General features: G+C 37.2%; 1 protein-coding gene across 1 annotated transcript in view; it reads right to left on the minus strand.

Moving 5' to 3' along the window:
• cacna1ia (calcium voltage-gated channel subunit alpha1 Ia) overlaps window positions 1–15,443 on the minus strand; it is a 185,050-nt gene extending 169,607 nt beyond the window's left edge. The window contains exons 1-3 of the mRNA XM_052550671.1: window positions 15,352–15,443; window positions 14,503–14,638; window positions 5,544–5,631 (exon numbers count right to left, since the gene is read on the minus strand). Coding sequence (XP_052406631.1) covers window positions 5,544–5,631; window positions 14,503–14,638; window positions 15,352–15,443 — 316 coding nt within the window. The remainder of the gene's footprint in view (window positions 1–5,543; window positions 5,632–14,502; window positions 14,639–15,351) is intronic.
• Window positions 15,444–16,983: the final 1,540 nt, after the last annotated feature.

The following is a 16,983-nucleotide window of genomic DNA, read 5'->3' on the forward strand; positions in this document are numbered from 1 at the left end:
GAAAAAACTGCTTGTGGAAAATACGCATCGACTCGCATTTAAGTATTTTACGATGCAGTAAAACCTCAAAGTCCTTTGGGACTCTGCAAAGTGTGGTGGTTCAGATCCTTAATGACATTATCCAACATGTTTATCTGCCTTCGAGGCATTGTAACGCCTGTGCGCACACCACAACAGGTGATGCAGCGGCAAAATGAGGAAGTGTTTTAATCTAAAGGACGCACATGCAGTCTGTGAGGTTGCTGTAGTTCAGCAGTCTGTGTGTGAACGGTGGCGGTTTATTCAGTGATGCATCAATATCTCACGCCGCTCTTGGCAGGACTGTGCACTGGCCTTCTGCCTACTAGGCAAATTGCAGATATTGATTTGTGTCAACCAGGAGTACTCCAATACAGGACATCATTTGGGAGTTTTATACGTGGATTAAATTCATGTATTGAAAATTGTCTGTACCATGCTACAATGCACAAAACTCCCTGTGTAAGCAAATGAAGGGTTCAAGGAACAGCACTGTCAATATTTAATCATCAAGTTGTTTGAAAACTGTGTGACTTTATTTCTATCCATGAAGTACAAAAGGAGAAATTAAGGTGCTCTTTTCCATACAATGGAACTGAATATGGACAAAAAGTGGAAAAATAACATAAATTTGAGAGGACTGTCAGGTGTGTGTGGACTTTCAGGTTTCTCAATAGCAGCCTCTCTTTGTGTGTGTGCGTTTTGATTCAATACACCTGAGTTGAGTTCGATTTTCCTTGTTTATGCATTTTTTATAATCATTTCATTATTCAATTTTTTCATTTTATAATTTTAATTGTTTTCCTTGCTCTTGCAATGCTTTTTTTAAACCTATGATTTTGAGATTTCAAGGGATATTTGTCTTCACAAGTCAGAGCAAGAGAATGTTTTCATTTCAAGGTTTTAAATATCACAGGGCAATGTGAAACATTAATTTTCATTGCTTTTGGTTTAATATAATAACAGTTGTTTAATTTGTACTAATCAGATTATATCTGAGCATAGAAACACATGAATACTATGAACTATGAATTCTCAAACCCTGCTCATCTTTTCTTTTTTTTTACTGCTCGTCACTGGTTTCTTCGGTCAACCTCTTAACTTGATAAAAGACGTTTATATAATACAGTTTTGTGATTTGTTAACTGATTTAGTACATGAGATGATTTTATTGGTTTTACTGTTTATTGGTTCTGGGCATCAGACAAAACTCTGCTGACAGTTTTGGATACTGGACAAAAACAGATCTGGTAAAGAGACTGGATTCAATATTATTGCCGTAAAGATGCCGTAGAGAACACTTTTTTTTACATACATTAAAATATAGTGCATGAAGATGCAATCAACTGATATCAAAAGCAAAGCTTCTCTCTGCTCTCATAACCCTGTCAAGTGAGAGTCAGACGTATGGCTTTGTGAACAAGATGTATGGACAACTTTTATGATGCTTTTTGTCCTTTTTGGAGATTGACTGCATCCATTTTCTTTTACTTTATTGTCTGGAACAGTAGATGTAAATATTCAGCTTTGCTTCATGAATGACAGAAGGTCACATAAATCTGGACCATGAGAAAAAATAAAGTTTTATTTTTTGGATAAACTGCACCACCTCTAAATGTCCTTTTAAACAAGCACACACTTGCACACCAATACAAAGCTGAATTTATAGCCATTCACAGAGACACAGACTCCCAGTCAAGACATTGCAGGTTTTCACATGAGTACATGAGAAATGCCAGAGCCCAGGGGGTTTAGCAACACGTAATGACTAACATGAAACAAATGACTCCATGTTTGGGCATAAATCACAGGCCAAGCAATAATGTGCATATTAAACTGAAAAACTGTCAGGGAAAATGGCACCATTAAAATTTTGCAGCAGTATTGAACATGTTTTCCTCCAAGAATGATTTTTTTCTGCCTCATGATTACAGTGGGACTTCAGTGCTTGAACATTTACAGACACTTTTCTATTGGCAGTGCTGCTGATACCTTCACTTCACCATCACCCAAAATGTATTTGCCTCAATCTCTTGCCTTTGTCCTGCCCTATGTTCTTTTCTCACTTGCAGTCTCTTCTCCAACCATATCTTCACTCCACTCATCTTCTCTACATTTTCCCCGGTTTCTCCATCCTATTTGTCCTGGAATCCTCCTTACTGTTTCTTCAAGAGACTTGTGCCCTTACAGGCACAATGAAATATCACAAAGCTCTCTCCCTCCCTGAGAGAACTGCATCCAGAATAGATCCACATACACATGACCACGAGGTATGACCTGAGGTTCCAGCAATAGATCATCATTACAGGGCCTTAAGCGAAAGCCTAGAGTCACAGACAGCTCTCTGACTACGGATAGAGAGATATAAGAGGCGTGAGCCGAATTAAAAGGAGCAGCTACATGTATCAAAGGCTGAAGCACACCTGCTCATCTTCAAAGGCTTTCTCTTTTACCCCATCCCTGTGTCGCTCTGTTACATCCTAAACAGTTTCCATAGTTTCCTTATACACCTCATGTCTCCTTTGTGTTCTCTCACCCTAAAATGTTTACCCCCCCCTCCCCTTTTGTTTTCTGCCTGTCTGCTTCACCTAGGTGACATTTTAACGTAGGGATGTCACAATGCAATACACAATGTGAGTAGTTGATACCAGTACCAGTAAAACTTTCACTATATACAGTATATATATATATATATATATATATATATATATATATATATATATATATATATATATATATATATATATATATATATATATATATAATTAAATACAGTTAAATAAGGTTTAAATTAAAATTACATTTTAAAATATAAACTTGTATGTTTGTGTGTGTGTGTATATATATATATATATATATATATATATATATATATATATATATATATGTGTGTACAATAAATTAATTAAAAAATAACTAAACATGTAAAAAATTTCAAAAAAAAAATCAAATATCCCAAGTTTTTCCAAAGTAATTCTGCAAGTAAACAATCAGTTTAGTGTCAAACGAACACAGGTATACACACCTTCCAATGAAGCAAAGCATACAGGAGCAAGCTGAGACACCAGCAGCTCCAGTCTCCTGACTATAGCATGATTCATGCTCTTCTTTCTCGTTCCATAACAATCTCTGATTTCCCTTTTCTAGTAAGCAAAAGACTGCGGGCCTCACAAAACAACAATCAGATAAGAATTGGTGTAAAAATAGACTTGCTCATTGGAGAGCGTTCATTATTCTATAGTGTATGTACCCTTTAATTTTCTCATTCAGCGCTGACAAGTGACACCATCAGCAGCACGAGTCACTGGATGTCTAATCTAAGGGTTTAGAGATGCTGCCAACCTATTGTGATAAATGAGATCGCTAAGAGAAAGCAACCAGAGCGCTTCAAAACCCTTCAAATCGTTGAATACTTAGTTCAAATCGGTCAGTCTCCTGTCAAATATTTTGTATAATAGCTGCTGTATTTTATTTTACAGTTGTCCCTGGCAACTGATTTCTTCCATAGCTGTGCTAGTGTTGAGTTTTTGCACTCTTTTTGTCCTCACATATTAAAATAATTCCAACTTAAATCAATATTTAATGACCGTGTCCCTACAGAAATGTTGCTCTATCATTTCGCAAAGCCCACACAAGCAGATTAGCTGCAGCTCTGGTCCTGTTTAGTCTCAGGGAACATTAGTCTGTGATTTGTCCAAGGTGTTTTCACTAGAAGGCAAACTCTCAAACTCTCCGAAGATCTGTTTATCAGACTGCAAGGCTATAAAGTGCTGGAAAATAAGCTCCGGCTGGGAACTATTTCTCGTGCAGCACAGAGAGTGTGAGAAACATGAGGTTGCCTTAGATTTAACAAAAACTGTGAAATTAAATTCAATAAACAAAACTTCAAGCTAATTGACTTGAGCCTGAATCTGTTTTCCTTGTGACGACCCAGATGCAATTGAACAATTAAGATTTTCAAATGTAACATTCATGTTAGTCTTAATATTTAGTTTTATCAAATTAAAGGATTAGCTCACTTTCAATTTAAAATTTCCTGATAATTTATTCACCCCCATGTCATCCAAGATGTGTATGTTTCTTTCTTTCTTCAGTCGAAAATAAATGATTTTGGAAAATTCCAGTTTCAGTGCAGCTTCAAAGGTCATTTAAAAAATAATAATTATAATTATATTCTTTATAAACAGACATGCTCATCTTGCACTGCCCTGCAATGCGCATCCACGACTGCACGTAATACGTAATTGCGTTGAAAAGGTTGAAGGTCAAAATTACAAGCTTCGCGTCGGGTAGTTCTTTGCCTCCACATCATGCATTAGAATCCTTTATTGCATAGCTAGCCGTTGATTATCCTTCACACACACACACACACACACACATATATATAGGCTCCTTGTTTTTCATAAATGTATTTTACAACAATACAAAGATCAATGTGTAACACTTATTAACTTTTACTTTTTCCCCACTAAATAATGTTGTTTCAATAAATGTTTAGTCCAGATTATAATTTTTTTATAAAATTATTGTGCACCAAGATTTTTCTAGAATAACTTTTGCTGCTGATTTATCTGATAACCTAGTTTATAATAGTATTTTTTGTCCTAGATTATGAATATAATATTTTTTCATTAGTTATTTTTCATTAATTTGAAGTTGTCAGTATTTAGCAGTTTATGTTTAACAAACACAGGAAGTATAGAAATTCTACATTGATTTAAAAAAAAATCTGTGCAGTTATCGGATCGGAATTGGCTGATATTTGGCTGAATTTCTGATATCGGATCGTTTCGGATCTGAAAAATGGCACCGTTGCATCCCTAAGGAAGATAAAGGAAAAGTTTGTCATTTACTCTCTCTAATGTTTGGCAACTTTTTTTAAGCATGTTTGTTCAACATTTCCGAATACATTATTAAAATAAAAAATTAGCAAATGTAAAAAAAAAATAATAATAATAATAATAATAAAAAAATCCAGCTTACAAATGAAATGAAAGTTCTGCTTGTTTTATTAGCTATCAAATGTTTAAATGAGTCTGAAATGCATCACGCTTATTGAAGTGAGGTGATTCATTCATCTTCTTGCAGCATTTCCCTCATGATGCGGTTCAGATGAACAGGTGCGGCGTTGTCTCTGATGAATCGATTTAGATTGAGCTTTAAAGATGGATTGATCTAACCCTCTGATCTCTTGCATCAGGCCTCTTGTGTACAAATAGCCTTAAACACTAAAGAAACGCATGGTTATATCTGTCGGCACAAAATCTAAGAGGCCTTTTGTGAAAGAGGAGAAAGTGGAAGAGAAAGAGACAGAACAGAAGTTGTGGGTGCCTGTATCTCAGCTCAAACCCAACTTTAGGTTAAAGTGGGCGTATCACGTTAACAAAGCAGAGGTACATCCACCTCTTCAAGGTGATCTCATTGTTTTACGCTGACCTCTTAGCCAGCACTGGTGCTTTAACATCCCACTGAGTTTTACAGACACCCCTCTCCCAGCACGTTTGGTATTGTCCAGACACCCACACAGCACTGAGCCTCTCCAGTGGGACTGGGCTGTTGTTGAGCGATGCGGGGGGTGAAATATTGATGCTGAAGCCTGATGTGGAAACAGAGCTGTGTGACAGAGGAGAACACAAGGGACTTCACTCACCGATGTTACGACAGTGTAAAGCTAGCCTATATCACAAGGAGGCGTTCATACAGGACATGCTGCATTAAAAACAGCACAATGAAATAGAACAGAATATGTTATTCAGTTAACTAAAAGAAGATTTGCATTACAGCTGTTGTGATTATTGACGAAAAGTGCAGATTACTGCTTTACCCACACTCTTTTATCTCAATTTTTTCCTGGTAAAGTGATAGTTCACCCAAAAATGAAAATTCTGTCATTAATGACTCACTCTCATGTCGTTCCAAAAAAGTAAGACCTTGTTCATCTTTGGAACACAAATTAAGATATTTTTGATGAAATCTGAGAGCTTTATGACCCTTCATAGACAGTAACACAACTACTATGTTCAAAGCCCAGAAAGCTAGCAAATAGCAACTGTTGTGAACATGCATCAGAGACTGACACTGAAGAGAACAAATTGTTGAATTAAGTTATTTTTAGTTTCTTAACATTACGGTTGAACCACTGATGTCCCATGGGCTATTTTAATTATGTCCTTTCTGGGCTTTGAACGTAGTAGTGTCTATAGAGGCTCTCAGATTGCATCAAAAATATCTGAAATTGTGTCCTGAAGATTGACAAACATTTTACGGGTTTGGAACGATATGAGGCTGAGTAATAAATGACAGAATTGTCATTTTTTTGGGGTGAACTATCCCTTTAATGTGCTTTTTGTGGTAACAGTTCACAATAATGTTCCATTTGTTAACGTTAAACAAGCAATGAAAATAATCCTAAAGCATTTATTAATAATAGTTAATTTGTTAATTTCAACATTTAAAAAGATCAAAGATCAAACCTGTATCTGTTAATATATTTAAAGGACCTACATGAACTAACAATGAACTAACAAGTTGAATTTTTATTAACTAATCTTAACAAATATAAAAAATACTGTAACAAATGTATAGCCCATAATAATTATTAATGTTAGTTAACATATTAATGGGACTTTATGGTAAAGTGTTACTATGTGTGCAGTTTAACACGTTGCAAAATACATGCTGTGCATGCAATGGTAAATGATTTCAGTGTAATAACCCAATATATGCTGCAAATGTTCTATGCCACAAAGCTAGAATACTCCCAGTATAATACTGACATATAAATCAGTATAAGTGTAATGAGATGTATAAAATTAAATTATAAAGTAACTGAAAAACTGTTCTGGTGTTATTTTGGACCTATAACAAATAATATTGCATGCACTTGTCTCACACAAAATATTATAATGTTAGTTAAATGTACAGTAATACATATCATTTAAATATATTTATCACTGATCAGAATTTACTTGTCATTAATAATAATTATTAAAATATCATAATAAATAATGAAAACCTATGATACAGAAAACCATGCGGCCCTACCGTCTAGCACATTTACATTGAAAAACAAATAAGAAACAGCACAGAGGGATGCAAGAACACGTCCTGTGTCAACGGTGTAAACAGAGAGAGAGAAACTGAGACAAAGAAATGAGGTGGAAAGAGGCGGGGTGAATGTTTCCCTTGTATTCATGGGTGCCTTGTCCCTAAGGGGACTGTAAAAATAGCAATACTTAACATGGTCTATTTAACCATGAATGCCCTGAGATGAAGGCATATTAGACAGTTTCCCTAATCACTTGTGGCGATTCACACGACTAACTGTGTCCTGTGGGTGTCTCGTCCCTCACAAAGATCAGGGGAGGTGGGTGAACTCTGCAGTTTTTCTTCACAAGACCCCTCTGGATCTCACTGGCGATGCTGTTAGATGTTGACAATATTCCAAGACAAAAACCTGCTTTCATAACGACTCTGAGAGCCACTGGCATCTCATTAGAGTAAATCTTAGAACAAAGGGTTATGATTAAGTTGCAGTCACTGAGATTAAACAGAATGTTCTTCTTAAAATGAAAAAGGGTCATTTATATCTGGATAACCACGGCTGGAGGACTGTACAGCCACAGTTCTTGCTAAGTTACATCTGGCAAAGCATCAAGAAGACAAATTAGGATCATCAGAGAACACAAAAGCCTCCTCAAATGATACAAAGTTTCACAGCAATTGCAAGACATTGGACTGGAATAAGAAAAAGAGTGAAAAAGAATGAAAAATAATTTGTTATAAACAAATGGTACTTCTCTCTATCACACACACATTGTTTCACTTTCCCTCTCTTTCACTCACTCTCAGGACAGCTGAGCTGGATGCTCCCCAGCTGAGTGGGGACAGATGGTGAGTGTTGGCAGGGAGAGTTAGACACTGAGAAACTGAAGCAGTCGAGGCAGAATGGGGTAAACCGCATCCCTCAATGAGAAACCTTCAACATGCACACATTTCATAGCCTAATCCCTTGGAGAGATAGATGACCTGATCATTTCAGAGCTGTCACAATGTTTTCAAATAATGCTGGCTAACATGTGAACCGATTTGGTATTTCACCAAACAAGACAAACGTATATATACAAAAGTGGGACGTCTGACTGAAATCGCTAAGGATGAAAAAGGAAAAATAGCAGAACCAAATAACCGTGTTAATTTGGATATCACATATGCATTTTTCCAATGATATGAAAAGAACACTGCCATGAATGAATCCAACAGTTTCCTGCGTTAATCTCAGCTTCTCAGCCCAACACCACTAATGAATCTACAGCTTAAACGTACAGCACAACCAGTGTGGTCCGATTCTTAAACATACTATGGTTGAGCTAATTAAAAAAGCTGTTGGTAATTTGAAATGAAAAACAATCATTTTGGTGCATCACTGTTAAACTGCTTAAGATTCTCATCTCTTGACACTTGATCTCTTGTTTCGAAGTGCATAACTGCATATTTACCTGATCTTTAACTAGGGTAAACACTGTAGAATCAGAAATGTAAATCAAGCACTCTTAATATCACCATTACAAATATACTCAAAGATTCAAACTTTTCATTCCACATATTTATATCTCTTTAACTGCAACAACTGCTGAATGCAGTTGTAATATTTAATTAGGCATAGTCATGCATTATAAAATGTAGAAGTATGTTTCTATATATTGTGTGCACAAGTGTGTTTAGGTTCAAAACTACTACTTTTCAGTGATATGCTTTTTACCGATTCAGTATGTTTAGCAAATCTATTTTTTCCCATAATGTTAAAAATCAATGGGCCGTTTTTCAAATCTCAAGACGTACCTCAACATGATCGATAAGCGTTTTTCAGACAGGGTGTGTGGTTTAGATGCACCAATAGCTCTGATGTTTATGATGTTACAGTTTTTACAACAGACTGGTTTTATAAAAGCTAAAAGCAAAAACAAAAGCAAAACTTTGATTTTAGATCATTTTGTAAGTGATCCGATATGACCCCATCTCTCGGTCGGCTACACTAATGCCTGCTTGCATTAAGAGGCTATGTCTTATCGACCAGCACGCATGGGACATAACTGAATTACAGAGAGAGAGGAGTAAACTAAAGGAGGGTGAAAGAGTAAAATAGAGGTCGTGTGCAGAAAGAAGCCTCGAACTCAGCAGACGCTGAATACTTTTGATTCACTTCATAAAGATTGCATGCATTCCTAAAGTGTTGCTTTCAAACCCATTGAAATGACACATAGAAGAAAGAATCCTTTAGGGGAATGTCTGTGAGTCTACAGAGGACAATAAAGCGTAATTTCTTTACATTTATCACACCAGTCGAAGCCGCAGGGGAAACGGAGAACTCCTTACTGCGTATCATGAGAAACCGAAGCCACACCAAACAAACAGCCATGGAAAACAAACAAATGCCCTCCTAATCCCTCCCACATACACATATGTGTGTACGCACACGCTCAGAGCCCCTCTACGCACCACCGTCTCCTCACGTGTCTCTAATTGAATCTGGATTACAATAGCTGAGATTGATTTGGAAAACAGAGCATGAAGACGCCAGCCACAATTAAATTACCAATGCATAGAGTGAGGTCGCTGCGCCGACCACAATCAACATGAGCAGACCTGTTGGGCTCATAAAGCAGGTGAGCAGGAGGCTGGGCGTTTTCTCTCCCTCAGAGGCCCATTAACAGCGTGAAATTAAAGAGAGGGGATCTAATTAACCCCAGCCAGGAGGGAATACAGCTGCCGGTCAGCAAGTTCAGCAGAGTGGATCACTCGGAGCGCTTTACATTTCTCTGTCAGTGTTTCTGGATGTTTGGCTCTGCCTTCCTATAAAGCTGAGATTTTTCTCTGCACAGACACAGCAATAAGAGTTTATAGCACTAAGGGCCAGACAAGGAGAGAAAAGACGAGAGATTGACAACAGCCGGGGGCATCACGTTGTTATATATAAAAAAAAAGGTCAGGGACATGAAATGGTAACAGCGCACTTAGGGCTGTCACAATATCAGATTTTCACCACATGATTATTGTGGGCAAAAGAATTTACAATAATGATATAATTGTGTATATCTTTATAGAAATGTAATGATAAATAAATAATGCTATCAGTCAAATGTATCTTTACTTTTCTGTTTATTTCATCCATACTGGATTACAGTAATTCTTGATATCTGGGGCTGTCTAAGAACTTGCTTTCATGATCCTGCGTCTCACTAGAGTATGTTACGGGAGACAGATCACGCATGATCCACTGTCTGCACTCCTATTGGTAATCTCAAAATCACATCACTGCTCATTTGCATAACTTTGCCACATAGCAAACTCCACCTACAGACTCTTCATCATGCAACTACAAATCAAATCATCGCTGCAATGGACAATTTAGGTTATAAAATAATTTGCAAGAAAAAATAACAGCAGACTGGTGCAATTGATTGGCGAGAGGGCAGCTAGGGATCTTGTGCCCTCCACAGTCTGATGAAGGCAGATGATGTCAGTGATCTCACTAAGGTCCTCTAGCAGCACCTGCAGCTGCTCTGTATGCAGAGTGTGCTGTCTACTTTCCAGAGTAAACAGCTGGTGGCCATGAGGAATATTTCACATTTGCTGCCTCCTAATTCGATCGGTTAGGAGCAGTTAAGAAAGACAAGGGTGTGATTTGGTTCACAGATTTAATATCTGGGACTGTCTAAGAACTTGCTTTCATGGATTCACTGGTGCAAAATGCAGTGGCCCAAAAGGAAATGCTCCAGTATCTCTCTGTTTAAGAAAAAACAGCATATGCTGGTTAGGTATGTTTTCAAGCATGGCAGCTGATTTGAACTTGTTTGAGCTGGTCCTTAACCCTTGTGCGGTCTTCGGTCATTTCTGACCGGAATATTTTACGTTTTGAAATGTTAAAAATCACAGCTTCATCGGAATGATATGAAATGCGGTGACCTTCATGGCATTTGGGGTGTGAACACACAAAAAAATTGAGGGCATGATTCGAACAGTCTAAGTGGGCGTAAAAAAAATAGTAACACTCATGGTCCATAGGAAATGAATGGGAAATAGACAAAAATACAACAATTCAGAGAATATTTGTGTACACAATCTACAAATCGATCACAAAACTGAAAAAAAGTGCACAGCAGTGAAGGGATAACACTATAAAACATCAAGAGTGTGATATTGACACATCCAATCACACACAGATGCACACACACACACACAAACACACACACACACACACATACTTACACATAGACACCTATGAACTACTGTGTCTGTAACACAGAGCAAAGTTTTGAGAATGTGAAATCCATTCAATAATTCAGTCATAATGCAGAGAAAATCTAACAGCAGTGAAGGTATGACACTCTAAATAATCACATACACACACACACGCGCGCGCACACACACACACACACACACACACCTATGACCTGCTGTCTGTAAAACAGCGATGAGAAGCAAGCGCTGCCTCTTGGGTTTGTCAGTGCACTTAGAAACTCAGACTTGGTCCTTTGCACCATTCTGAGGATTCTTATTTTTTATTTTTTTGCAGGAGCTCTGTGCCACTGAACAATATGTTCAGGTTTGATTGCAATCATAATGCAAAAACTTTAATGCAAATAATGCATGAAATCATTATTTATAACAGAAGAAATATAAAAAAAATATACAAAAAGTACTCTTTAGAATGTATTAATATATATTCAAGTCCACTACTTAATATGAGTAAGCAATTATGTCTAAAAACAATAAGGGAATTCACAAGCCTCTCTATAGATTCCTATACTGGTAATAAGTGGTTGCACCATGCACTTACATGTTTTTCTTTCTTTGCTCTGACCAGGTGGCGCTAAAAAATCTTCAAAAAAAATGTATTTGAAAGGCCTAGTCTCTGGTTTAATCTGAAATACAACATTAATTCGAAAATAATTTAGAAAAATTAGAAAAAAAAAATTATGTACTATTTTCTATGAGAAAAATTGTTCATAATTATTGCATAAATATGAATTAATACCTTAAAATTTTCTCAAAATACAAAAGAAAAAATATTATTTAAAAAATATATATTCCACTGATTTTACTGGGGGGCAAAAAAGTTACATTTTAGGTGTCCGGTCACTTATGACCGTGAAGACCCTGAGTGTGACTCCCAAATGAGGGCCGCACAAGGGTTAATTGGTCATAAGCTGGTTTTAGATGGCCCTGAGTTAGCTATAAATTGTTTATTAACTGGTCCTGAGCAGGAGCTAGTTGCTTAAGGATTTGTTAATCGTTTTTAAAGGTTTACAATACATGGACTTACTCAAGAATATATCTCTAGCATGTAACACCATCATTATGCTGCTAAACCTTTAAGATTGTCTCAGAGTTGCCTCTAAAATGTGCCAAAATCATGGTTTAAAACTAATGGAGATTATTCCTTTTCGGTGGCTGATTTCTGCAGACTGGGGTTTCTAACACCCCAATTTTTTTTACAGAATCCAAAGAAACTTTCACACACATCTTTGATTTTTTTCAACAGCAGTAGTAGCTACACACTGCGTCACTGTTGTCTTCTTTCTGTTTTATGATGGGTGACATCCACAGTTCAAGGGTTAGTTCACACAAATATTCAAATTAGTCCATAAATTAATCCTCCTAGGTGTATATGACTTTATTCTTTCTGACGAATCCAGTCGGAGTTATATAAAATATTGTCTTTGATCTTTCAAGCTGTTTAATTCCAGTCAGAAGGTGTTGCATAAAAGAAGCTAAATAAAGCACCCATCCATAAAAAAAGTGTCTCACATGGTTCCAGGGGGGAAACAAAGTCCTCCTGTAGAGAATCGATGTGCTTTTGTTAGAAAATAACCATATTTAAAATGTTATAATCACTATAATCTAGCTTGCACTCACTGTTGTAAACAAACCAGTCTTGGGAGAATGACGTATGAGGTAAGCTATGTGCATGCACTGCTCAGAAGTGATGCACGCGGAAACGCAGCATAGAGATTAACACAAAACAATGGTCAAGAATTAGAAGTACAGAACGAGGATTCGTAAAGAAGAATGTTCGAGCATTTTGATACAAGCCAAAGTAAGGAAACTTTGTTTCCTTTAATCCTGTAAACAAATGCTGGTTTTCATGAGACTCGCCGGTGCATGCACAGAGCTGACTTCATACGTCATCCTCCTGGAGCTACTTCTTCAGTTTGCAATAGCTGTGAGTTGTCCTAGATGCCTCAGCACGATGCAGCGCTGCACTTCTCATCCTGTGTGCGACACCCCAATTTTGTGACTCAACTAAGCATACTTATTACGTAATGTTTAGTTTTTTCTTAATTATGTGCTTGGGACATATTTAAATTTGAATCTCTGCATCATCCACTGTTGGTCACAGATCTTTGTCAAATCAGTTACTATTTGGGTTTTTTGCATAAAAGGTATTACAGTTGAACATGTTTCTGAGAGAATGTGTTCTGTTCACTTTTTTAATTTTTTTTTAGCAATTTTCAGCCATTAAATCAGACCATTCTGAGGCCTCAATAACCATAGCTTTCTCACAAAACACCAGTTATGTGGCGCTGCAATGCCCAACTTATGTTAACACAAAATAATTTGCAAGGAAAAATAAAAGCAGACTGGTACAATTGATTGGCGAGAGGGCAGCTAGGGATCTTGTGCCGTCCACAGTCTGATGAAGGCAGATGATGTCAGTGATCTCACTAAGGTCCTCTAGCAGCACCTGCAGCTGCTCTGTATGCAGAGTGTGCTGTCTACTTTCCAGAGTAAACAGCTGGTGGCCATGAGGAATATTTCACATTTGCTGCCTCCTAATTCGATCAATTAGGAGCAGTTAAGAAAGAGAAGCGTGTGATTTGGTTCACATATTTTGCAGCTAAACACAGCTCTAATCCCCTACCATCACAGCAGAGAGATAAGAAGAGAGAGGAAGACTGCTTTCTAGACTGTGCTATACATTCAAAACTAAGATTACAATCTCATTATTCCATATGGAAACTTAACTGCAAAAAGATGGCAACTGTTAGAAGTACAATAAATAAATACAAATATATATACGTATATTTATGGCCAGTGTGAAAGACGCTCGAGAGAGTTGAGGCATTTGTTGCTGCATCTTCATGGAAGTTTATCATTTGCAGGTGTTTTGAAAGTTGTGACATTTGCCAAGTATGGTAACCCATACTCAGAATTGGTGCTCTGCATTTAACCCAACCAAGTGCACACACACAGCAGTGAACACACAAAAACACCATGAACACACACCCGGAGCGGTGCACAGCTATTTTTTCCAGCGCCCGGAGCACAATTGGGGATTCAGTGCCTTGCTCAAGGGCACTTCAGCCATGGGTATTTGAAGGTGGAAGAGGGCGCTGTTCATTCACTCACCTCCACCTATAACTCCTGCCAGCACTGAGACTCAAATCTGTGACCTTCGGGTTATAGGTCCAGCTCTCTAACCATTGGGCCACAGCTGCCCCCAGTGTGGCAGGCATAGCCAATCCAAACATTCAAAAACTCGAAGATGTGATCCATGAGCACAGCACGCACACAGAGCTGCATCTCTAGCAATGTAGGAGCCCCGAGTTGAGCTTCTCTATGGACAAATACAGAAAAAGGTATTTCAAAATACGCCTTGCTGCGTATCCTTGAAACAAAAATGGTTATGTCTTAAGATAACTTTTTTAACACATACAAACCTAAAGCATTGTTTAATTGTTTAATCTTTGTTCTATTTATTTATTTGTGCTATTGTATGTAATTTGTTCATTTTTTCTTATTTATGTTTGAGCTTTCTCCTCTATTATATTAGACTTGTGGTTTTTGCTCTGCTATTGAAATTGGGAATTGAACTGAGAATTGTAAAATGTAACTTGTATAAAAAATTTTTTGGTGTAATATAAGATAACATAAGTCAAAACAATGATAACAGCTATTTCACTATGACCAGTGAAAATGTGAACCGCTGCCCCAACAAGGCAGTAGAGATATCCTTAGTGTTGAGAAAAATTCTTACCATATAAAAATCGATTTTGTCAGTTTTTAGGGAGGGTTTGATCACCCACCCATAACAAATCTTGTTGCATACACTAAATACTCCATTTTAAACTAATATGGATTGATTATGCTCTTCTCATTCTCTCTCATGTTTAAAAAAAAATGTATTCTTCATAATGCTGTGCTAACCCTGCAACAGTAATGCAAATTACAGATTCTTTTTCTATTGCCTTTGAAATGCTCAAAACCCAAACAAACACAATTAATCTGTCTGGACTTGGTTTCACAGTTTCCATAATGCAGCTCACTCACCCAGAGGCACTGCTGAATTTGCAGCAGGTGTGAGCGCAGACAGACAGCAGCACTGATTGTGTGGCCACGCTGGAGGACACATATACACACATCCTGACAACTCAACAACAAACACAACCAGCCTTTCTAGCCATGAACAGCTAATGAGTTCTAAAGATCCTTGGGAATTTCACTCAGTTATTAAAACCCTCAGCAACAACAAAACATGGTGCAGGAGCGGTGCTGAAACACTGTTTTTATGAATTTACTTTGGCTGGGGAATTCAGCTTCCAATCTGCCAGGAGTACCAGCTCACTAACCAGAAATGTGGTATTAATCCATCTTAAACACTAGACGTCTCTTCCAAGTAATACAGAATGTGCTCTGTGTAATATTTACAAGTTGCACAACTACGGCTGTTGACTGGTTTGGGTAGGATATCAGGGGTGGATGGACTCTGGAGTAGTGACTTGTCCAGAGTCCCTTTCTCTGAGAGAGCTGAAGAGCACCTGACTGAAGTAAAAGACCCTGCAGTGAGCGTCCACGTGTGTATATTTGTGTGCAGCGAGGGCAGACTTTACAAAGTGAAGAGCACTCAAGCAGGTCCTCCTCATTCCCTCCGTCTCGTCTTGCATCTGCCAGTCCTTATTGGCTGTTAGATTACCACACACTCTTTTGTTCTCTCTTAAATGGTACTGGCAGCCTGCTCTGCAAACTCTTAGCCGCCCTACATGCTCAACAATGCATTTCAACATCCGTTTCTGGCACAGTATCCCTCTGTCTTCCTCATTGTCTCCTGTGATCCATGCATGCACAAATCCTTTAACCTACCACATATATTTAATATATTATCAGCACTGAGTAAAATGTAATTCCAGGACTAGTGGGGATGCAGCCTTTTTAATAATCTGTAATCTGGCTGTATGTTTTTAACTAAATTCTTCTAAGCCATGATTTTATACATAAATCATTGCTAAAGAGCAATGGGACTTCAAGCGTAGTCAGATCAGCTAAAACATTTTGTGTTGTAGTCTTGATGTGCACTGATTAAATATTACTGCAATATTAATTTACAGGCCAATGATAATTTGGAAATTAGATTATGTTATCTGTCCATATCTGATCATATTAAGCTACTAACAATTTTACAATAATAGTTTAATTCCATAATTCAATATATGACAGCCACTGTGAAACAGTGTTACAAACTGTTAAATTTACCGGAAATACACTGGAAGCTTTTGCTGACAGAACTTTACCAATAATAATAATATTAATAATAATAATAATAAATAAATAAATAAATAAATGCAATGACAATGTCAAAAGTACTACAGGAGCCATTTTGGTGATTGTATAATTAAAAGACACTTACTGTGTGTATATAATTAAATATAATGATAAATGAAGATACCAACCTATTTGTTTGTTACTGTAAAAAAGTACTGGTGGTATATCGAAGGGTCACATGACTTGCTCATAAAACCTGTCTCTACAGCAACTATGAAACGATCCTGAAATAATGCTTGTTATTAAAATTTGGAGAGTAATTATTTTTTTTAATCTGATTGTTAATGCAAATATTGTTGAAATGCCCTTTTAATAAGGCAACTGACTTCCAAAACAATGCTATATCAATATTTGAATGCAAAA

The sequence above is a fragment of the Carassius gibelio genome, chromosome B3 (assembly GCF_023724105.1).
Source record: "Carassius gibelio isolate Cgi1373 ecotype wild population from Czech Republic chromosome B3, carGib1.2-hapl.c, whole genome shotgun sequence".
Classification (NCBI taxonomy): Eukaryota; Metazoa; Chordata; class Actinopteri; order Cypriniformes; family Cyprinidae; genus Carassius; species Carassius gibelio.